Source organism: Crinia signifera, chromosome 5 (genome assembly GCF_055691185.1).
Source record: "Crinia signifera chromosome 5, ASM5569118v1, whole genome shotgun sequence".
NCBI lineage: Eukaryota > Metazoa > Chordata > Amphibia > Anura > Myobatrachidae > Crinia > Crinia signifera.
The window spans coordinates 20,731,433-20,754,828 of NC_139221.1; the positions used below are offsets into that span (position 1 = coordinate 20,731,433).

General features: G+C 49.3%; 1 protein-coding gene across 1 annotated transcript in view; it reads left to right on the forward strand.

Annotated features, from left to right (window-relative positions):
- The window catches only part of DEPTOR (DEP domain containing MTOR interacting protein), a 77,381-nt gene that overhangs the window by 37,478 nt on the left and 16,507 nt on the right, over positions 1-23,396 (forward strand). Inside the window, exons 3-6 of the mRNA XM_083186745.1 lie at positions 5,263-5,441; positions 7,253-7,376; positions 12,583-12,761; positions 22,479-22,658. Of these exons, the coding sequence (XP_083042871.1) occupies positions 5,263-5,441; positions 7,253-7,376; positions 12,583-12,761; positions 22,479-22,658 (662 nt within the window). The remainder of the gene's footprint in view (positions 1-5,262; positions 5,442-7,252; positions 7,377-12,582; positions 12,762-22,478; positions 22,659-23,396) is intronic.

The following is a 23,396-nucleotide window of genomic DNA, read 5'->3' on the forward strand; positions in this document are numbered from 1 at the left end:
AGGAAGGTTAGAGGGTAACTGCTGACTTGGCGAATTTCCAGGCCGCTGAAGAAGGGTCAATGTGTTTAAACAATAGGGTAGAGAGAGGATTCAGATTGCCGGCTCCAAAGACAGCGGTTTTGAAACACGAGCGATTCAAATAAACAAATGCAGCTAATAATGCGTGTATCAGTGGAAGGACTTAAGGTGAAACTGTAGGTGCAATTTGTAGCCATCGTGTACAGTATATTCTGTTTAGGAGTAGGCCTTGCTACATCCCATATGTATATATTACGGGAAACTGATTTGCTGTTTGAAGTATAGGAAACCAAATGGTATTTCTCTGCCTAGAGGGCCATGTAACTCCTCCCACCGGGCGAATCCCCGCCCTTCTGAACCCCGCCCCCCTGCCGACCAGTGAATATGCCTTCAGCACTGCGAATGGTTGTTTTGCATAAACCTCCATCCACAGGGGGTAGTTCGCGGGCCCCAAATCATTGGATGGCCGCCAACCATTGACTGATTTCTACAGTGCTCGCAAATCTAAGTCAGTAGAGACTTGTAGGGTCACGATCCGAGGATTGGGCGGGCGTCTGACATCCCGTGATGCCAGCCGCCTGTCTCTGCATTCACACGGAGATGCCCAGCTTTTTTATTGGCGCATTCGGCGTGTACGCGCAGGAAACATACCCTGCCCACCTCCATCCTGACCCCTCCCCCCCTCGTACGAGCTCCACGCCGACTACGCAAGTCGGCAAAGGCACCTGCACAGAACCCCTGCACATACGCATAAGCGATTTATGCGCATTCGCAGGGCAAAAACATTGTTCCCCGGTGCGAAAATGCCAGGGACCGAATGAACCGGAAAAAGGGCCAATATCTACATATACTCGCATGTGAATTCAATGGCGTGACTATGGTGCGGCAGACCCTGCGGTGGCTTGGAGGATCAGACGGGGTCTGCGGGGGCCCAGCGTAATGAATACGGACAAGGAGCCCCCTCGCCAGCAGGAAGTGACACGCTCTGCAGAATCCCCTGCAGCTTCTGGTGGCAGCAGGGCCACTGGCTCGTGAGTCCAATCAGAGCTTGCATCCCGGAAGCCACTCTGATTGGCTGCTGGGCCGCACGCTCTGATTGGCTAACGAATCAGCGCTGCATTTGAAAAGGTTGGGGACTGCAGCTGCCGGAGACATTCTCAGAAGGCACCTGGGTCGCCCCTGTCATTCATAAAGGCTGCTGGCTGTCAGTTAGTCAGCCTGCCAGGATCAAGAGACCCACGGCAGCTATTTGAGAGCCATAATAGCTGCAGGGCAGCATCACCGCACTACCCAGACTACCGCACTGCATTGCCACCAGCCGGGAGAGATGACTCCTGCAGATGGCACTGCTGCTAGGTGGGCAGTGAAGAATTAAGGGAATTGGCCAAGGACCTGCTACAGTACCAGAGCAGATATACAATCGGTGTATGAGGCAGGGCTGGGGTATGGGAGTATGAGGCAGGGTGCGGGGCTGGGATATGGGTGTATGAGGCAGGGTGCGGGGCTGGGGTATGGGAGTATGAGGTAGGGTGCAGGGCTGGGGAATGGGTTATGAGGGAGGGTGAAGGCCTGGTGTATGGGTGTGCGAGGGTGCAAGGCTAGGGTGTGAGTGTGTGAGGCTGGGTGCAAGGATGGAGTATGGGTGTAGGGAGGGTGCTGTATATGTTCTTTTTTTTTCCGGGGCACAAGATGATTTTTTGGCTTGGGGGAACAAAATTTCAAGTTACGCCACTGTCCGAGTTGCCAGATATGTGGAACTTTGCAGACATTTATAAGGCAAAAAAACAGGTTGGTTTTTTGCTGCTTTAAAAATATGGGTATTTCTATCCGAATTTCCGCATATCTAGCAATCGTACCTACCTGTATTACATCTACCCCCCAGTGTTGTCTTTCTAATGAGCCTACAGAGAATATGTTTTGAATTGTACAGACTTCCACCGAACTATTGGTTTTGTATTGAACATGGATTTATTGTGGAAAAGTGTGGGAGGTCTAGTTATGAAACGGGTTCCCTGTTGTGAAGAGGTACCCCGGGGAACGGGTTCCCTGTTGTGCAGAGGTACCCCGGGGAACGGGTTCTCTGTTGTGCAGAGGTACCCCGGGGAACGGGTTCTCTGTTGTGCAGATGTACCCCGGGGAACGGGTTCCCTGTTGTGCAGAGGTACCCCGGGGAACGGGTTCCCTGTTGTGCAGAGGTTCCCCGGGGAACGGGTTCCCTGTTGTGCAGAGGTTCCCCGGGGAACGGGTTCCCTGTTGTGCAGAGGTACCCCGGAGAACGGGTTCCCTGTTGTGCAGAGGTACCCCGAGGAACGGGTTCCCTGTTGTGCAGAGGTTCCCCGGGGAACGGGTTCCCTGTTGTGCAGAGGTAACCCGGAGAACGGGTTCCCTGTTGTGCAGCGTTACCCCGGGGAACGGGTTCCCTGTTGTGCAGCGTTACCCCGGGGAACGGGTTCCCTGTTGTGCAGCGTTACCCCGGGGAACGGGTTCCCTGTTGTGCAGCGTTACCCCGGGGAACGGGTTCCCTGTTGTGCAGCGTTACCCCGGGGAACGGGTTCCCTGTTGTGCAGCGTTACCCCGGGGAACGGGTTCCCTGTTGTGCAGCGTTACCCCGGGGAACGGGTTCCCTGTTGTGCAGCGTTACCCCGGGGAACGGGTTCCCTGTTGTGCAGCGTTACCCCGGGGAACGGGTTCCCTGTTGTGCAGCGTTACCCCGGGGAACGGGTTCCCAGTTGTGCAGCGTTACCCCGGGGAACGGGTTCCCTGCTGTGCAGCGTTACCCCGGGGAACGGGTTCCCTGCTGTGCAGAGGTACCCCGGGGAACGGGTTCCCTGCTGTGCAGAGGTACCCCGGGGAACGGGTTCCCTGTTGTGCAGAGGTACCCCGGGGAACGGGTTCCCTGTTGTGCAGAGGTACCCCGGGGAACGGGTTCCCTGTTGTGCAGAGGTACGCCGGGGGAATAATACAAATCGCATACAATATCGTATGTGATAACGCACATAATTTGTGGCTCATTCCATCAGCAATGCGATTTTGCGGCCGATTTTCGGCAGATTTGCCGCGATTTCCTGCCTATCCAAGTCAGCCCGAAGCGTGGTAAGCGCACACGCAGTACGCGTCCTCGCGACCTGTTGATTTTATAAAGTGTGGCGAACCACCAGCCCGAACCATGGCGAGTGGACGCGGAAACCGATCCCGAAGCGTGGCGAGCGATCGCGGAACACACGTCAAGTAATCAGTGTCCCCTTGCAGGGCTTGCTGCGCTCGCCACACTTCGGGCTTGCTGCGCTCGCCACGCTCTATAAAATCAACTCCACGCTGACATGGATAGTGGGGGTATGAACAGGTCGGGAAGACATGTACCGCGTACCCTCGCGGGGCTCGCGCTCACCACGCTTCGGGCTGATTTGGATAGGCAGGAAATCGCAACAAATCGGGGGCAAATCATCTGCAAAATCGCATCCGATTTTTGCATGCGATTTGCAGCCGATTTCACGGGCGCAGTGATAATACACAAGTACCATAAAAATAATACAGCAGTCATTGGTTAAATATTGTGCACCAGGCTTCAGGGTCCTGGGTCACTGCAGTATACTGTGTTTGGGAATCGGAGGAGTGGTGGACACCATTGTGTGAGCTGCAGTTAGTTACGGAGGGGTAGTGTGCTGGAGGGTGGAGAAGGGGCACAATTTCCTAACTTAGCATTGGCTGCCAACAGTGATTGGAGCAAAGGCTGAACATTGTATTGTTTTTCATCTGCCATTGCTGGGTACTAGCCCCCGGCCCTGTTCCAGGTCAGCCAGTCTAATCTCATCATACATGTGCAGGAAACGTGATGGCCAGCACACTAAGCAAACAGTGCTCGCACCTACCAGCTGGCGCTCAGCAATCTGTGAGCTGATTTATTTCTGTTTGGTTTCCTCTGCTAAGTGCAAACACAACACTACTGTGTCCACATGGAGCCTGGTTCTGAGGTGCTGGCAGACCATGCGCGGCTGCGATATCTCTAATATCTGAAATGGGGAAGTATGCAGACGGAAGTGTAGGCTTGCATATGTGACCAATGCTCATGTGCGCTGGGAGATCCGATTACTCCACCATCGATGAAATATCGACTCATCCAGCAGCCCCTGCCTGGGGGCAGACTCTTCCTTGTAACTCCATTTCGATATGACAACTGTGGCTGCAGTGCTGCAAAAGACATCGCAGCCGTATGATGAAGGGCGCCCATGCCACTCCCACGACACACCCTTTGCCACTCCCACAACACACCCTCTGCCTCTCCCACGACACACCCCATAGCACACCCTATGCCACTCCCACAGCACACCCTATGCCACTCCCATAACACCTCTTATTATTGTAAAGACTTTAGCCCACTTCCCCGCTCCCACTATGAGCTGCCCGTGGATCACAGAAGCCGTATGAAGTAGTAGCGATGTTGTGCACACATGCGTACCCCATTACACCAACTTGGATCTTGCATGTACATTAAGGGTTTCCTAGGCATTTGGCGCATCCGCAGGACCAAATAATCATTCAGATGATGAAATGAGTACTGCGTCCCATCCTGAATCCGGTCCATGACGTCTTTAAAAAAAACCCTATCCTGCTGTACCGTATGTTACCTGTGATTTTCTAGCACAGTGTTCTACGGATGGCCATTGACTATTGAAGACCAATGGTGAGTGTTTCCACGACATCAGCAGATGTCAGCTGCCCGGTAGCTTCCCATGCAGGGAGCCCACAGATCTAAGACACCAGAGAAGTGTGTTAGATCTGCGTGCACTGTAGAAATCATTTGGTGGTTGGTAAAGCCCCACCCCCTACCTTACCGTGCAGCCCTAGCCATCTTCTATGGGCTGCAGCTGACACAGCCCATAGAAGCCAGGCTTTTGCGCTTGCGCAGTACCGCCGTTGATACTGCGCATGCATCGGGCCCAGCGCCTAACAACGGCATAGTACAGGCGCCAGCACTTTGCCGCCGTTAGCTGCCCCTGCCACCGTGAGTGCAAACAAGCAGTTGGGATTTGCAAGTAAGTTGGAAAAAACGTCAGGTCACACTTCTGTTGGACGTGATATAAATGGACCAATACACAGCTTCTGTTTTTGCTTGTAGTTCTGGCGTTGCTCTGGTTAGTAAAACGACTCATTATGTATTATATCTGGCAGAGCGTATAAATAAATGTTTTTCTAGGAGCATTTGTTACTATTATTAATGTAAGTTATGTGCTTTGTCCCCTGCAGACTTCGGTTACACGAAGACAAAGTCATCAAAGACAGAAGACGCCACCTGAGAACCTATCCCAATTGCTTCGTGGCCAGAGAAGCGGTGAATTGGCTTATTGATCGCAAAGAGGCGTCCGATAGAATTACAGCGGTAGAACTGATGCAGAAGATGGTGGAAACGAACACCATACATCACGGTGAGCGCTGCACCGCCATGCGCAGGTTTACTGTCCATTTATCATTATTATTGGTAACAGCCCTAGAAATGCATCAAATCTTGGGGAGAGATCAAGTGAAGAGAGTGCTAAACTACCAACCAATCAGCTCCTGTCATTTGTTCAAATACAGCCTGTAACATGGCAGTTAGGATCTGATTGGCTGCACTCCAAAAGCTAGATGTACAAAGCCTTAGGGGGTGTTCGCCAGGTGCAATTTTGCTGGCGGTTCGCTCTCGATCCCTATGGGTGGACGCACCCTGCGCCGATGTTTGCAGGCCGTACACAAAGAGATTGCAGACTGTGCACATCAGGCCGACTCATACTGGTGCAAGACACGAGAGCTGCCGGTTCTCTCCGTGGTAGGCTGGGCATTACCGTCTATAAAATAGACTTTTCCAGGTGGCAATAACATGGCTACCTTGTAAACGCACATGAATGATCCATCTCATAGGAGTGCTATGGGATTGGCGTGGGCATGTACAGTAGCCTGTTAAAGACGCGTGTTCCGAGAAGAGACGCTAATTCCTGACTGACAGCTCTGGCGCCTGTTCTTGACAGGTCTCTAGCCCCCAGTACAGGTCTGGTGTTACTGTTTCGGGGATGACGCTGTGGGCGTACTCATTAGGCCATTGGATGCCCGCGTTACCATGAGGTAAATTTCCCGTAGCCAGGCGCATCAGAATGAGACGCAGGAATCTGAGATAAACCTGTCTGCCGCGCACATGTATTTTTATTACTGTTATCATTTATTTGTATAGCGCCTCAAGGAATCCTCAGCGCCCAGTTATAGAGCTCATAAACAAGTGACTAAAACAAGGAAAACGTGACTTACAAGGGACAAGTACAGGGTATATAACCGTAGCTGCATCAGCAGATGATACTAAAATAAGGTTGGCGTAAAACCGAGGGATGAGATGCCGTTGAAGGAATTAGGGGTATGGTTTAGGTAAAAGAAGGAAGGGCACATGAGGGAAGAGGGTCCTGCTCGTGGGCAGTGGCATAACAACAGCCCCACAGACCCGGCGGTGGTGGGTAAGCGCTGTGTAGGTGTGGGCACCGGGGGTCTGTGGGTTATTGTAATGCCACTGCCGCCTGCCGGTTCTGTAGCCGGTTCCCGCACCTTGCCTGCGGTCCTGGCTCCCCTGTCCCCTCCTGGCTTCTGCTTTGTTCTAATCTAAACGGACAGTTTTTGAGTATGTCTCAAAAACTGTCTGCTGTATGGGAGCGGACATTTTGTGGTGGTCCGTTTTCATTAGAAGCTGGAGCCAGGACCCCAGACAAGGCGCGGGAACCTACAGAAGCGGCTTTTGGAGGGGTAAAGCAGGGGGAGTGGGGGGTTTAACTTTACTGGGGGGGTTAAACAGGTGGGCACTGCCGAAATTTCGGAAGGGGGGCGCAAAACCTGTAGTTACGCAACTGCTCATGGGAGATTACATTCTAAAGTGGAGGGGTAGACAGACAGGGGTGACACAAGTGGTAGGAGTGACCATGTAACAATGGGTTTCCTTTAATGCCAGTGGCGTTCTGTGCCGGAACCAAATGACTTGGTTCCTGTTTCTTTAGACTGGAGAGAGGCTACAAAGTGATCGGTAGGTTTCCCTTAGCAACAGGGGTTTATGTCTCCTGAAGTCTCCAGTTACAAGTAATAATGATATTGTAACCCTTTTTGATCTGACCTGGGTAACCAGTGGCTCTTCAGCCATTGCTGAACAACAGATCCCAGCATGCCCTACCAGCGCTACATATTTCATGACTGATAATACTGTCTTACCCTCTCTCTAATGTTGCAGTCTGCGATGAATTCAAGGATTTCAGAGATGCCAAACTCTTGTACAGATTCAGAAATGACGACGGGACGTTCCCCATAGAGCAGGAGGTGAAGGTTATTATGCGAGGACAGCGCATATATGAGAAGTACGTATGTTACCCCAGGGAGGGTGTAATGGGGTGAGCTATATCGATTTTGGGGTGGAGCTTGACAAATGACTCCTGCAGTCCTGATTCCTGGGGTCATTATCCCAGTATTCATTTTATATACGAGGCTATTAAGAATTGTTGCGTAATTTATGTTCTTTTCCAGTCAACCGCATGACAGGCAGTTCAAATGGGATGTGTTCCCTACTTCCCGGACTGCCAGTCCAGGCTGCAATAGGCAGAGAGCTGGCTTCCTGTTGGAGGTTACTCCCTGCCTTACTGTGCAGCCCTAGCCATCTTCTATGGGCTGCAGCCGACGCAGTCTATAGAATCCAGGCTTTGACACTTGCGCAGTACCACTGATGGTACTGCGCAGGAACCGGGCCCGGCACCTGACAAAGGTATAGTACAGGTGCCAGCAGAGAGACCTGGTAACTTGGACCGGTGCAGGACCAGTGCCAGACAGCAATGGGTTATGTTGGGAGGTATGCGGTATTCATTTTTATATATGAGGCTATTAAGAATGGTTGAATAGTTTATACTCTATATAATTATGCTTTATAACCTCATACTGACGCACCTGCCGAAAGGTGCTTTAAAGGGCATGTAGAAAATACAAATGATATCTAATTTATTATTGTTTCTTGGTGCAAGTATCCCATATATCACAGTGTTGTGTAGCGGTCTAGCTGCCAACTGTTCCAGTGGAACATTCCCAATTTGGGGGTCTGCATTGTCCTAATCTGCCCGTGGCTGAAAAATGTGACCCTCTGTTCTGCTATGTAGCGCAGTGGTTGCATGGGGCATGTCCCTGGTGCGTGCGACGGAGAAATGGTAACTATACGGTACAATATTGGAGTAGTCGGGTGCATCGCAGTAGAACAGGACACTCCACAATAAGTGTGGATGACAGTCACTAGTGGGCAAAGCACTGGCACATTCATGAACAAGATAGATTGGAACATTGCCGCAATCCACTGTTTATTGGCTGATTGTGAATATAGCGCGTATGCATGTGACCTGTGACTGGCATATACTTAATACTGGTACAGAAACACCTTGCTATAGTAGTAACCGTGAGCAACCATCAAATGGTTTTTCCTCTGTCGTGGCACATGCTGCAATATCAGATGGCCGATGTTCATTATATCGGCCACGGCTCCTATCTCCTAGTATACATGGGCCGTTAGATTCCCAGGAGCAGTGTCCTCTGATATGCTGTAGATGAAACGCGCGTTGGCAGGACTTCTCCTGCTGCCACAATTATTAATAAATGGGTCCCTTAATCTTCTTCTGTCCCTTCCCCTCAGCCACGTTACATGGTTGTGTACATTGTCTGTGCCAGCGACAACGTATTAACTGGATATGACTCGACTGTTGCAACAGCCACGTGTGCCAGCTGCATAGGTATCCGATTCCCTAATAGCGGTTACACAATTCCCCGTCCCACGTGCTGCTTCCTGTGCTCACACACCTCTGTAATGCAGGAGTAATCCCACAGCGACTCTCGGCTGATGGAGTTTGTCCAGGAGTGAAACTAAATGGACTAAATTCTTAAAGCCGTAGTGTCTGGTGTCGACTTACTGAGAGTCAACATGATTGGTCAGCCTTCTGGATACAATGCCGTGTAAGATTGTGGCAGAATACAGGACATCTCAAGGGCTTTGTGTCTTGTGTGCTATTGCAGAAAAGGATATTCTGTATAAAGTTGGAGGCTGGGTAATCTTCATACAGACATATATATATATATATATAGAAGGCAGAATTACCGAAGCGTGCTTGGCTAGGGAAAGGAGATGTATGTACGAATTGATTTGATTTTCAGTTCCATAAAAGGCAAGCAGATTTTTGGCCATAAAATATATATATTAAAAGGGCTATAAAAGTCCATAAGCAAAGTGCTGTATACAATATACCAAGGTCATAGCGGGTATTGTATAGAGAGCGATAAAGGGCCTGATTCAGACGCAATCCCACTGCTACTATAATTCGGAGCCCTGCAATCAGGAATACGCTGCCCTGCCAGAATGAAATCCAACCCTGTGCAGGCCTGCGATTAGCTGCAAATCCATTCTCACCATCTAATGATTCCCCAGTGTGTGCAGTGTGTGCGTAGCCCAGGACTTACTCAGCTGCTGTGATAGAACCAGGCTGATCGGGGCCGGAGCTGACGTCACATGACTTCCCCTCACACGCCTACGTATTACCTGACACTCCCAGATAACAGCCGCTCACCATGTAATGATTCCCCAGTGTGTGCAGTCTGTGTGTAGCCCAGGACTTACTCAGCGGCTGTGATAGAATCAGGCTGATCGGGGGCTCAGCTGACGTCACATGACTTCCCCTCATACACCTGGCCACACCTGCGTATTACCTGACACTCCCAGATAACAGCCGCTCACCATGTAATGATTCCCCAGTGTGTGCGTAGCCCAGGACTTACTCAGCGGCTGTGATAGAATCAGGCTGATTGGGGGCGGAGCTGACATCACATGACTTCCCCTCACACACATGGCCACGCCTGCGTATTACCTGTCACTCCCAGATAACAGCCGCTCACCATGTAATGATTCCCCAGTGTGTGTATAGACCAGGACTTACTCAGCGGCTGTGATAGAATCAGGCAGATCGGGGGCGGAGCTGACGTCACATGACTTCCCCTCACACACCTGGCCACGCCTGCGTATTACCTGACACTCCCAGATAACAGCCGCTCACCATGTAATGATTCCCCAGTGTGTGCAGTGTGTGTATAGCCCAGGACTTACTCAGCGGCTGTGATAGAACCAGGCAGATCGGGGGCGGAGCTGACGTCACATGACTTCCCCTCACACACCTGGCCACGCCTGCGTATTACCTGACACTCCCAGATAACAGTCACTCACCATGTAATGATTCCCCAGTGTGTGCAGTGTGTGTATAGCCCAGGACTTACTCAGCGGCTGTGATAGAATCAGGCTGATCGGGGGCGGAGCTGACATCACATGACTTCTCCTCATACACCTGGCCACGCCTTTTTATTCCCGGACACTCCCAAATAACAGCCGCTCACCATAGTGTGCGCAGTCTGTGCGTAGCCCAGGACTTACTTAGCGGCTGTGATAGGATCAGGCTGATCAGGGGCGGAGCTGATGTCACATGACCTCCCCTCACACACCTGGCCACACCTGGTATTACCTGACACTCCCAGATAACAGCCGCTCATTATGTAATGATTCCCAGTGTGTGTAGTCTGAGCGTAACCCAGGACTTACTCAACGGTTGCCATAGAAACAGGCTGATCGGGGGCGGAGCTTGTAAGCTTTGGCTGTGGTTTAATGCAATCTCTGTGGTTCCTGCAGCCTCGCCCACAATCCTTTAGGTTGCACGTCTTCTTCCTGCAGACAATGAGGAGTAAAGACCCGGGGCATTTAGGGAGTAGGCACAACAATAGTATTTGTTTTGGAAATTAAATATAGATGACCCACGGTTTATTTTGGGACAGGAGCCGCTATCCGAAATATGGTAAATCTAATAGGTGCACTTATCATTAAATATTAAACCTGGTAATAATGGTTGTTCTGCACCTGCAGCCTAATAACTCATTTTGTAACATTTTAAAAAGCAACAACATCTGCTTTATAGAATGCAGGGTCTCTGATATGGAATCATTCCGGCAGAGCCAGCAGCTGCTCGGAAGAGGTGTGGATCAATAGATCTGGAGTAAAAAGTTGATCAATGGGCCAGATTCTCTAAACTTCAAAAGTGATAAAATGGAGAGTGATAAACAGCCAGCCAATCAGCTCCTGTCTGACATTTTTCAAACACAGTCTGTGACATGGCAGGTAGGAGCTGATTGGCTGGCTGTTTATCACTCTCCATTTTATCACTTTTGAAGCTTAGAGAATCTAGCCCAATAGGTGATGGTCTGAGCCTGGGGCCAGTCTGGCTACGGAGGGAGATGAGCTGGCCCAGTAGTGCAGCCTCCCGTCCCAGCGCTCTGCTCGGAATACCCAGCCCACCGTGATACGGGGAAGTGGCACTGGGTAACGCCCCCGTGAGCTATGACCACACCCCCTTTTTAGAAGTGGTCACACAAGTGCCAGGACTATAATACAGCCCTAGTCTGTCCCCGCATATGTCTGTCCCAGGTGAACAGCTTGTGCATGGGTTGGTTATTGCATAGAAGATTTAGTTGTGTTATCCTAAATGGCCGATACACACTTTGCATGTAAGTTGGTGTAATTTGCACTCGCATTGCACCCACAGAGCTAATTGCAGAAATCCTCCATAATCCATATCGGTCTCTATTTTCACCAGTGCTATCCGCCGGTGCAAAAAGATATATGTGGGGAACCAGGCCGATCTCTTAAGTGTGTGCAGCTGGGCACTGCCCCCTATTCCGTGTACACACCCACCCAGTAAGCTTAGCGTTGGTGCAGACTCAGCGGCCACTCTGTTGCACCAATTCAGCTAAAAATTGTAGCATTTCCCGTCCCTCGCTCCTGAGTTGAAGGCGTTCCACGCAGTCTTAAAGGTCCGACGCGTTTCGGCGTCGTACGTGGTCTTTTTTAAGGCAGAAGTGAGTCCCGGGAAACGCTGCCCGGGACTCACTGCAGAGGTCCTCCAAGCGGCAAATTGCCGCGACTGTCAGATGCCTGTTTGAGAACTAATTCCATCTTTGGTTCTCCACACCACCTGGAAATTGCGAATTCTCTCCCTTGTTTGTTGTTTGGGGTGGACTACCTGACTTTTTATCTGTTATGCCCACTGGAGAACTTACCACCAATAAGTTCTCATAGCGATGTGGTAATTGTATTGAAGGTTTATAGCGATCTTCCTGACTTCTGTGTGGGTTGCGAAACGCGTCATGTTTAAGTCCAAGATTTTGGATGATATTTTATAGGATGAGCGATTCAGGAAGTGAGAGATTTAGTAAGAAATCTCCAGTTTTTATAAAGCGGCAATCATTTACACTGCAAAGCCAGTTTGATGTTGCAGTGTAAACGATTGCCGCTTTATAAAAACTGGAGATTTTTGTACCAAATCTCTCACTTAATGCATCTCTCATCCTATTAAATTTCCAAAATAAACCTTATTATACACGATTCACTGCAATGACTTTGCCACGCGTTTCGCCGGTGTGTTACTGTACAGACTCCCATGTAGACCAGGAAGTAGATCTGCTTAGGTCACAAAACACTAATAAGAGCATCTTCCGTTGTAGAATAATGAATGCGGACAGCTCGTTACTACAAGCCAGAGAAGAGGACGGTGTCAAGTACGAGCGGTCATTTATAGGCTCCGACTTGGTCAATATGTTGATTCATGTGCAAGAATCCAAGACCAGGGTTGATGCTGAAGTGCTGAGCCGGCGGCTTCTGGAACACGCGGTGATACAGCACGGTAAGTCTCTGTCTCCGTCGCTGGCACATACAAGCCCTTATTAGGATTCCCGCCTTCAGATAACTTTGTTGTTTATTATCTATCACTGTTTCAGGCTATAATGAGAACACTGATTGGGGCCCCCCTCTGGATTTGCCTCCGGTTTTAGGGGCATGAAAGCACCCCCTCAAATCTGCTCTCAGCAAAAACTAATTTGCATAAAGGTGTGTGGCCACACCCACTTCGATTAGGCCATACCCCCAAAATACTTGCAGCCATATTGGGCCTGATTCAGAAGTGCACATATCGCTCATTTGTGTCTGCAGTCGACATTGCGCACACCTCAGTGTGGGGGCAAACTGCATAGACCTGTCCCTGTTTTGCTGTAATTTAATTTCCACATTAAATCTTGTATTCCTTATTAAATAGCGGTCTCTGCGCTGCTGAACTGACGTACAGGATAATGCGCTTAGGCTCCCTGCCAGAACAGTGTCTTCTGCAGAACATAAAGTAAATATGGGGAATACTTGCCAAGAATTAATAGGATTTGAAGCCAATGTTGTTCTGCCGCGTGACGCCGGACATTTTCTGCCCTGGCAGAGGTTGCCTGGAACTTAACAAGTTCAATTATCTTTTATTAATGCTACATTGACCATAAACGATGCAGCGGTGGTGGGGGTGTAGTGTGTAAGCAGCAGATCCAATCAGAAGCTTCGGTCTCTGTACTGGCTGCTCCTGATTGGTCCTCCTGCTCGCTCATTGCAGTAATCGTGGCTAAACTAGGCAGTATTTGAGGATAAACGTTTTGTAGGTTAAATAGAAACCTTGATCAACCATGTTTTAATGCTAACGTAAACAAACCATGAGGGAAGAGGGCTGTGATCATGTTAATGGGATTGGTTTAAAATGCACCGAAAGTTCGGTACTTGTGTAGTTTCACGGCGCCACCTTACGCTACGCTGTCAGCATAGGCCAACGGCAGCCCTGCGTAGTCATCGTAGTGTCCCTGTCAGGCAGCGTAGTCACCGTACTGTCCCCGCACTCGCCACTCTTCAGGCTGGCGTGGATAGTGGGGGAGTTTCAGGAACACATTCACACCTGTCATGTCAGGCAGGTTAAAAATGGTCAATGGTTCCCACACAATGTAATAAGCGCTGACTGACTGCGCTAACTGCGTGACGCTGACTGACTGCGCTAACTGCGTGACGCTGACTGACTGCGCTAACTGCGTGACGCTGACTGACTGCGCTAACTGCGTGACGCTGACTGACTGCGCTAACTGCGCGACGCTGACTGACTGCGCTAACTGCGCGACGCTGACTGACTGCGCTAACTGCGCGACGCTGACTGACTGCGCTAACTGCGCGACGCTGACTGACTGCGCTAACTGCGCGACGCTGACTGACTGCGCTAACTGCGCGACGCTGACTGACTGCGCTAACTGCGTGACGCTGACTGACTGCGCTAACTGCGTGACGCTGACTGACTGCGCTAACTGCGTGACGCTGACTGACTGCGCTAACTGCGTGACGCTGACTAACTGCGTGACGCTGACTGACTGCGCTAACTGCGTGACGCTGACTGACTGCGCTAACTGCGTGACGCTGACTGACTGCGCTAACTGCGTGACGCTGACGGACTGCGCTAACTGCGTGACGCTGACGGACTGCGCTAACTGCGTGACGCTGACGGACTGCGCTAACTGCGTGACGCTGACGGACTGCGCTAACTGCGTGGCGCTAACTGCGTGACGCTGACGGACTGCGCTAACTGCGTGACGCTGACGGACTGCGCTAACTGCGTGACGCTGACGGACTGCGCTAACTGCGTGACGCTGACGGACTGCGCTAACTGCGTGACGCTGACGGACTGCGCTAACTGCGTGACGCTGACGGACTGCGCTAACTGCGTAAGCTCCAGTTAGGTGCAAACATAAACACAGTCGCAGACACAAGCTGACTATGCTGATTAAGCTGGCTGCAGGACCACGACACTGATGCTGACTACGCTGGCCGCACTGACAAGGACACTACGCTGACTAGTGGTGCTGTGAAACTACAGAAGTACTGAAAGTTCTTACGCTTTGTTTGCATTTGCAGACCCTGGAGCAATAGGTGGAATGGGGAAGGAGCGGTGGCGTAACCATGACACTTTAGCCAAAACGCTGGCTTGGGGGAACCGGCTCTGTGAGGGCGCATGGTCTCTGCAGATTCAAATAGGTCTGGCAGTCCGTATGGAATCTGCTGAAAATATCCCTCCAAAAATGGCGGCTGCCTTGGAGGAGGCAGATGCTAGAGGTCCTACTGGAGATTGTATATTGCTACCCAGAGGTTACAGATTCTGAGTATACATAGATATATCCTTACATGGTATAAAGCAAAGTCACTTCTATCTGTCTGTCTGAACAGTGTAATATCGCAAACCACTGGACTAATTGTTATGCACCTTTCAGTAGGTGCCAGCAGTTTCCCCGGAAGGTTTTCTTTAACATTACTATTGACCTAAACCCTATGGTCGGTGAGCATAATGAGCATTTTTGCCGTGCCCTGCACACTGAGTAAGTTACTCCTTACATTGGTATTATATATTAAGTTATTCCTGCATTCAGGTTCCCCACAAGCACACTTCCCTAACCCTGTAACCTGCTATACTATACACTGCCAGAAAATGCAGGTTCTGGCCTACCTTATCCTCCTCCCTATACAAACACTGGGGAACTCCTACAGGCACCTGTGGGGGCTACCTCCACCCGCTGACAGAAAAATGCCCAGGGGCCGTGCCACACACCCTTGGAGACCAGACAAAAGCTTTGAGCTGGGGGAAAGGGACCGGTGACCGGACGCCGGGTCACAGTGCTGCAGGGGACATCTCCGCACCTCTCACGACTCCCGCATGTGGACACCCTGGGGGACCAATACATGCAGCGGGGACCTGACTGGCGGGGGGACCAGCTACTCGAAGACAACACCGCACAACCCCAGGCGGCACCTGACACTCACACCACTGCAGGACACCGAACAGAGCCTGAGAGTGCTCCAGGCTTTTGAACCTGTCAACCTGAAGCACTGTTGACCTTACTTATGTTGACATAAAGCATGTCGACCTATACATCATCCATCTATCATCCCGATACCGAGGAACCAAATGGAGTTCTTTGTATTACTGAACAAAACTAGTGCCTTTATTTTGGTTTAGCGCCTGTATTTATTTCTGTTTTACATGGTAAATGCTAATTTAGTATGTATGAATAAATCGTTACCAGCCCGCCAAAATGATAGAGCAACATAACCGTAATGAAATATATTACTCAGTTTTGTAATGTGCTCAGTCAGGCGCCATCTAGTGACCTCTGGCAGCACAACACAAGAATTCCTCCCAAACAGGTGAGGAGCAGCGTTTACCTTTTATTATACAGGCTATACAGGACATAACACTAGTGTGTGCTCTCCCCTTTGCAGAGCAGGATGCAGCTTCAGTTGTTTGCGACTCTGCAAGGGAAATAGGCCACCCTTATTATTTTGACCTAATGGGACAAGGGGCATCGGCTTTAGAAGCCCTAGGCCTGTCTTAGCGGTGGCAGGTACGAGCGACGAACAAGACTGTACCTCCTGATTGTACGGCATTGCTGGCACAATCTCATAATATCAGAGAGCAGGACGGCTGAGAGGCAGACAGTGCGCTAGTCCTGCATTAATCAGATCCGTCACTTATTAAATGGCTGACTTGGCACCCCTAACCACCCGGTAATGCTGGAATCCACGACACCAGGAGGTGTACGAAAGTTGGCACGGGGCGTTGCAGTTGACAGAAGGGCTTATAAAACAAGAGAGGCTCTGTCTGCATAATAGCCAGCGACCAGCTGCAGCACTATAATGGAGACAGAGATCTGTGGATGGCAGCTGTTGTAGGGTCTTGGGTGCTCGGCATCCCTACACTCCTCATAGACCTAAATGATGTGATGTCGACATGTGCAAAAAGCCTGTCGACGATATTCAATTGGAACATTCTGGTGTCGTCTTTTCAGTGATCATTAGTAAATACATATTGTAACTGATAAATGGGTGCAGATGATATAATCCACCACAGAGTTCTGTGATTGCCATGCTACCACTGGCCTTTATATAGACCTTTCCAGTGACAGCCGATATCCTCCTAACAGCTGAGTACACACCACATTGATATCGTCTACCAATGATATTGTGAAAGAGTTCCTTTGAACTCCCAAACGATATATCTAGTGCAGCGATTTTCAACCTTTTTACCTTGCGGCACATGAAATTATATTTTAAAATTGCCAAGGTGCACCGTGAGATCCTCACAGGGAAAAATACATTGGCCCCCACAGAAAAAAACAAAAAAAACAATTGACCCCCATATAAAAAAAAATTGCCAAGGTGCACCGTGAGATCCTCACAGGGAAAAATACATTGGCCCCCACAGAAAACAAAACAAAACAATTGACCCCCATATAAAAAAACAATCACACTGGTCCCCACAGGTAACAAAAATCAAATTCATTGGCCCTTTACATGAAAAGAAGAGACCAGTAAATAGCATTTGAACTGGTGGTGGCTGTAAACTGGTTTGGGCATCTCTAGATCCGGGGGCATTTGTTTTACACCGTTCATTTGGATGAACTGATCAGACTCCAGTTTGTGGAAAATTTAAAACCTAATAACATTCCTTATCTGCAATTCACTCATTCATATATCCCATTATTCCTCACATCGTTTGCGGCTGTCAGTGCTCTAAAAGCTTTTTCACGTCTTTTCTTTTGCTGCAAGCCAGCCAGTGCAATCTGTAGAGGATGGACTCTACGCCGCTGTGTTATATTCCCATTGCTCCCTCGGAAATGCTGCATTTACACTGACTGGGGCCCTGCCGGAGATGGAGCGAACGGAACAGGGGCCGATTTTCCGGAGTCTGCAGAAATACTGTTATCTATTTTAAATGCCCGCTTGGCAGCGACTCTGGGCTTCCCTCTGATTAATTGTATCCAGATGTTCCTGCACAAATGGGAAGTCGCTTTTAGCTTGTCAGTAGGATTATGTGTAATTTAGTACAGTTCCGGCAAGAGACTGGCCTGTAACTGTGTTCTTTCATGTGAAGGCTGGGGCCTAGCCCATCCCCGCAGCAGCAAGCCTCCCATAAATTATTCACAACTCGTTCATGTTCTTGTCTGACAGCAGCGCCGATTTCTTCAGGCGCCTCACAGAAAGCCAGATGAAGGCTCTCATATAAAACAAATACAAAGTACCAGGTTAGTCAATGGTATTTTACCAATTCATTTATTTAAATCATATCGTTATTATTAATCCCAGTACTGCTCCTAATACTAATCCTATCTATCTCTCTCTCTCACCACTATTATTTATTTATTTACAGTTTTATATAGCGCAGCGTATTCCGTTGCACTTTACAATTGGAAACAGTGATAAAAATCACAGACCTAGAGGTAGGAGGGCCCTGCTCTCAAGCTTTTGAAATGAAGTACCCCCAGTGACCACTAGAGGCCATTTAATGGACCAAATTACTCCTTTCTGTGCTAAAAGATGTCAGCAGAAAGTGAAAGCATATGGTCCACGTTGTCCCAGTAGTCTTCTGGCACTATGTCACCTGAAAATCGGGTGGCTATCCTCCAGAAGAGTTTCCTGGTATTGTCACGTCACCCAGCCATATTCTGGGTGGCTATAGCTAGCATGGGAAATGGGCACAATAATGTACCCACAACTGCCATGCCCCCTGTGTTGTCTCATACCTTAAGTCATGCCCACCTTTTGCCGCATCACACCACGCCAAGCTGGCTGCCTGCTCTCGTTCTGAATCACGACGGCTAAAAATGAAGCAGGTGGCTGGCGGGAGAACTATTTCAAATGAAGCTAATAAAATCCGCTAGTAGGTACTAGTCCAGGAGCCGACTCCTAAACCCACTTTATCTTCCTCACCCCTCGGTCAAACCTCAATATCCAAATAGTGTCATTTAGGGCACATCTAGGGCGAGCATATTTCCAGCAGACTGGTATACAGTTCATGACGCTCGCTCGCACAATATGTATCTGCAGACATCATTCCGGACATATTTTATTAAACTTCCCACATTGAAATGAAGACCCGGCAGCTTTCTGTAATCCCCGAGGAGTGCGACAGCTGTCTTTGTGGATTAGCGTATTGTCCGAGAACGCAGAGCTGACTCTACACCGGGAGGCTGCCGACTTCCTAGACCAATGTTATATTCATGAAATGGGAAGATCCTGATTTTTCCACAAGGAGAGGTCAGTAGGACACGGCCTCTCTGGGGCGCTGACGTCTGGGTGACAACACTCACATGACATTCGGCCAGACGTACATGCAGCGATGTAAAGGGATGCAGTCATTGAGGTTTAAACGTAGATAAACGTATTTTTTTTAATATAAAAATAGTGACAGTTTATGGTAACGGTCACCGTGGTAGTAAGTTGTGTCTTAGACTCTAATGCTGGGTACACACCAGGACGACTAGGGCCCGATCCCCACAATCTAGATCCAATTCCGATCAATTGGATGTAGATTGTGTGGTGATTGGGCCCTTTTCTGTCCTGGTGTGGACCGATACCGATCCGATGCGCGGTCCCGCGGGTCGGTCGGTCGTTATTGAGATCCTACCTGCTGCAGGTAGGATCTCAATGACGACCATACAGCCGGGTGCGGGTCGCCATCGGATCGGACCCGCTCACGGTGCACATCGTGAGCGGGTCGTGCCCCCCCCCCGCGTCACCGTGAGCGGGTCGGACGAGACACTGACGACCCGCTCACGATGTGCATCGTGAGCGGGTCGTCCTGGTGTGTACCCTACATTATGGATTTCACATATTAGGTTTTCGCTTCTTTAAATAATAATAAAAATAATACTTTTATGTACTTTTTTAGCATGCCCCTGAGGAGTTGGCTTTCCTCCTACAAAATAAATCCTGGTCACCTTTTCAAAATCTCTCTGTTTTCTTCATGGATTTGTGCATTAACTGTGAGGATAGGAAGTTATGTTTGGCCAGGACCCGCGACGAGCGGTTCAGGCGGCTGGAGATCACGTTCCCAGAATGTTGGAAAATGATGTTTTCTTAGAATCCTGACAACATCTTGTGCATTTCCTTTGCAGCCCCTGGGGATGTGTGTGTGTGTGTGTGGGGGGGGGGGGGGGGATTTTGGTGACCATGGTATCTGGACTCGTGATAGATTGATTCTAGCTCGACAGTCAATAGATTGACAAGGTCAGTAGGTCGACAAGGTCAAATTGTCATATATTTCCTTCTCAATAAGGGCTTCCCAACCATCGTCCTCAAAGCACTCTAAAAGTCCAGGTTTTATGGATAGCCACACTTGAGCACATAGGACTTAATTAGTTTTGATTTAACAATGTGTGCTGAAGCCTGGACATCACTAACACCTGGACTGCTCAAGGACCAAGGTTGGGGAACAATGAGGGGTAGATGTATGAAGCAGTGATAAAGTGCCTGGTAATTGTATCACCGGCCAATCACTTCCTGACTGTTAAGTTACAGCATGGCCAGATTAAGCCTTCGGGGGGCCTGGGGTCACTTTAGAAAGGGGGGCCCCTCCCACTTGTCATTACTGGCCGCAAACTGCACGGGAGAATATTACACTGTCAAAACACAGAGTAATGACAGCATAAACTTGGTCAATGGGTAACTGCAGGGGGGTATTGATTAATTAATACATATATATATATAGACTCAGTGCTGCCTCTAATTCAAAACCCTCCCATGATGAGGCCGCTGCTGGTGTCCTCCATGGGCCTGAGAAGCATGTGATGAGCTCCACCAATCAGAGCTCAGCACAAACCCCTCTCAGCCTCTGACCTCTTGTGCAGTCTCATGGGACTTGGTCAACTCCCAGTAATGCACTGCACACTTGTGCAGTCAGTGTGCCTTGGCTCCCGATGCTCAGCACCATTAATCATTGTCACATTGGCAGATAGGTGAAGCTGCAGCACTACCCCACTCCCATGCACAAAACCCTTAGCGTCAAAAAATTTTTTTAGACATACAATACATGCCAGCCACAGCCACTTTATCACTTCTCCTACCTTATCACTGCTTCATACATCTACCCCACTGTTCTAAATGATGTCCCAAATCTAGTCCGTGTAGGTCCTTTTCCGTGGCCTATGGCTGACATACTGGTGTGTCCGTCACTTGCTGTTAATACATTTACTCCCCCGGCCTCTGCTTCCTTTCCCAGTTTTGTTGGCTTCCTCTTCTGTGTTGCACAGTGTTGTGGTTGTGACCTCCTGTCTAAACTGCGGTCTGTACTACAACAGTTACACACACATCAGCTAAACCTCTACACTCCTTTGTTGTCCTGCAGTTTCCCTTCATCTGTTCTTTGTTTTATGTAAGCGGTTTATGCATACATAGAAATATATTTATTGATGCAGTGATAACAACCGATTAGTCTAAAACGATTTACCTCTGCACGTCACAAGGGATTCCCCTACTGCCGTAACCCTGGCTAATGCCCCATTCATAAAAGTCCCTGCCAGTAATGTAATCTGGTGGTGGTCTTCGTGACCGATCTTCTTCCATATAAAAAACCATCTACGGCACCATAAACACAGCTGTATACCCTCAGCACTCACAGCTGGAACAGTGCGTGACAAAATAGTTCTCGAAAGCATAATGCAAAACACAATACAAGCCACAACGCAACCACAAGGGGTGGAAGTGAAACCTCTCACTGATGTTCCCACGAGTGGTACTGCGCTGCCAGAACGCAAAGTCCAGCAGGTGTGATTCTTCTGGGAAACATGACCTTCTGTGATAGGCTAATGGGGAGAGATGTATGAACCAATCAGATACTTACTGAAATTTATTTAGCGCAGTATGTGAGAAGAAAGTTAGTAAGCTGATAATTGAGACACCGTGGCGGTTATGCCACACGTACTGTAGCTGTGTAGGGTGTCACAGCTTTGCATGGTGGTTTGTTTGCTTGTGGTTGACCAGGAGTAAGTTTCAGTTCCCTTTCTTGATTATGTTTGTGTCACTGTTTAGTTGGTGTAAAATGTAGAACGTGTGATTTTTGGCTTAATCGAAGCCTCACTTTTACAATAAAATCTTTCCAAGTGGAGCAACTTATCCAACTGCAATTTTGTTTGTCCGCCCCCCCCCCCCCCCAAAAAAAAATGCTAAGAAATTTGTTGTGATTGAACATATATTTAAAATGTATTCACAATAATTTTATTTATTTACAATGGAACAAAACTGTTAAATATCAGGTTTTTTAAACATGGAAACATTGTGACCCTCGCCATCGGAGCATCGGTGGCATCGCGGCTGGATTTTCCAGGGGGCTGGATGACCATAGGTGGGTGAAACAATTGATTGTTCTGTGGGTGGATGGTATAATACCATTGATATTGATCACCAATGGAACATCGATGGCTTATCCACCATGGACATTCCTACCGTGACCCTTTTTAGAAATCTAGCTGAAGTCTGAACATATCCCGTAGCGCATCTTGTTGGAGGTCGCGCTTCCTTACAGACTCTGGGTCCTAGTGCCCGGCATGCATAACACATTGGAGCTCTGCCAACAAGCATTGTCTTTTTAATGTCAGATGGTACATCGCTGTGGTATATGTTGGCGTTTAGTGTATATATGACTTTAGTAATGCTGATAGGGATTCTCTGCCCTTTGTTCAGGAGTTTGATACCTCTTTGTGTTTTGTTTTTCTTCTCCCAATAGTGTCCAACAAGCATCACTTTGTGGACTGTTCTCTTCTGTACCAGTTTAGACTGAACTTCAGGCGCAGGCGGAGGTTCATGGAGGTCCTCATCAAGAGACCCCAAGCAGTGCCGGAATGTCAGGATAGCCCGTTCTGCCTGCGGAAGCAGAGCCAGGACAAGTCTGCCAGCTTTAACTCTGGTGGGTTCCTCTCTATCTTCTATTACACAGGTTCTCAAACTCGGTCCTCCGGACCCCGCACGGCGCATGTTTTGCAGGTCGTCTCACATGTGAACTAATTAGCTCCACCTGTTGATTAAAAAAAAAAGTGTCAATGAGTAATGAATGCACCTGTGCACCTGCCGGGTGACCTGGAAAACGTGAACTGTGTGGGGTCCTGAGGACCGAGTTTGAGATCTCCTGTTCTATTACGTATCACGTGCATTTCTGTCCTGTCAGTCCGTTAGCGCTCCAAGCAGCCAAGGGCCCGAATTAGACCCATTCACTCGGCCTGAGCGATTATCGAATGACTGTCTATGCGTACAGTCCGCAGTGCGTGTACATGAGCCATCCGTGCGATCACAGCCAGCGATGGCTCGTGAAAACCGACAGGCGCCAGGCTTTTTGGGGACGGAACACCGGTGCCCTGGAAACTGCAAGCATTGCCTGGTCCTTTGGAAGGAGGGCTGCTGAGGTCACCAGCGGCCTCCTTCCACCCCACGGCCTTTGCAGCGACTGGGGGAAATCCATTTGATGGTGAGTGATTTATACCCCTTTTACACCGCCGCAAAAACCTGGGTCATCGGCGGGTCAGACCCCGGTCAGCGGCGGTGAAAATGGGTCATAGAAACATAGAATTTGGTTCTTATCTGCCATCAAATTCTATGTTTCTATGACCCATTTTCACCGCCGCTGACCCGGGTCTGACCCGCCGATGAC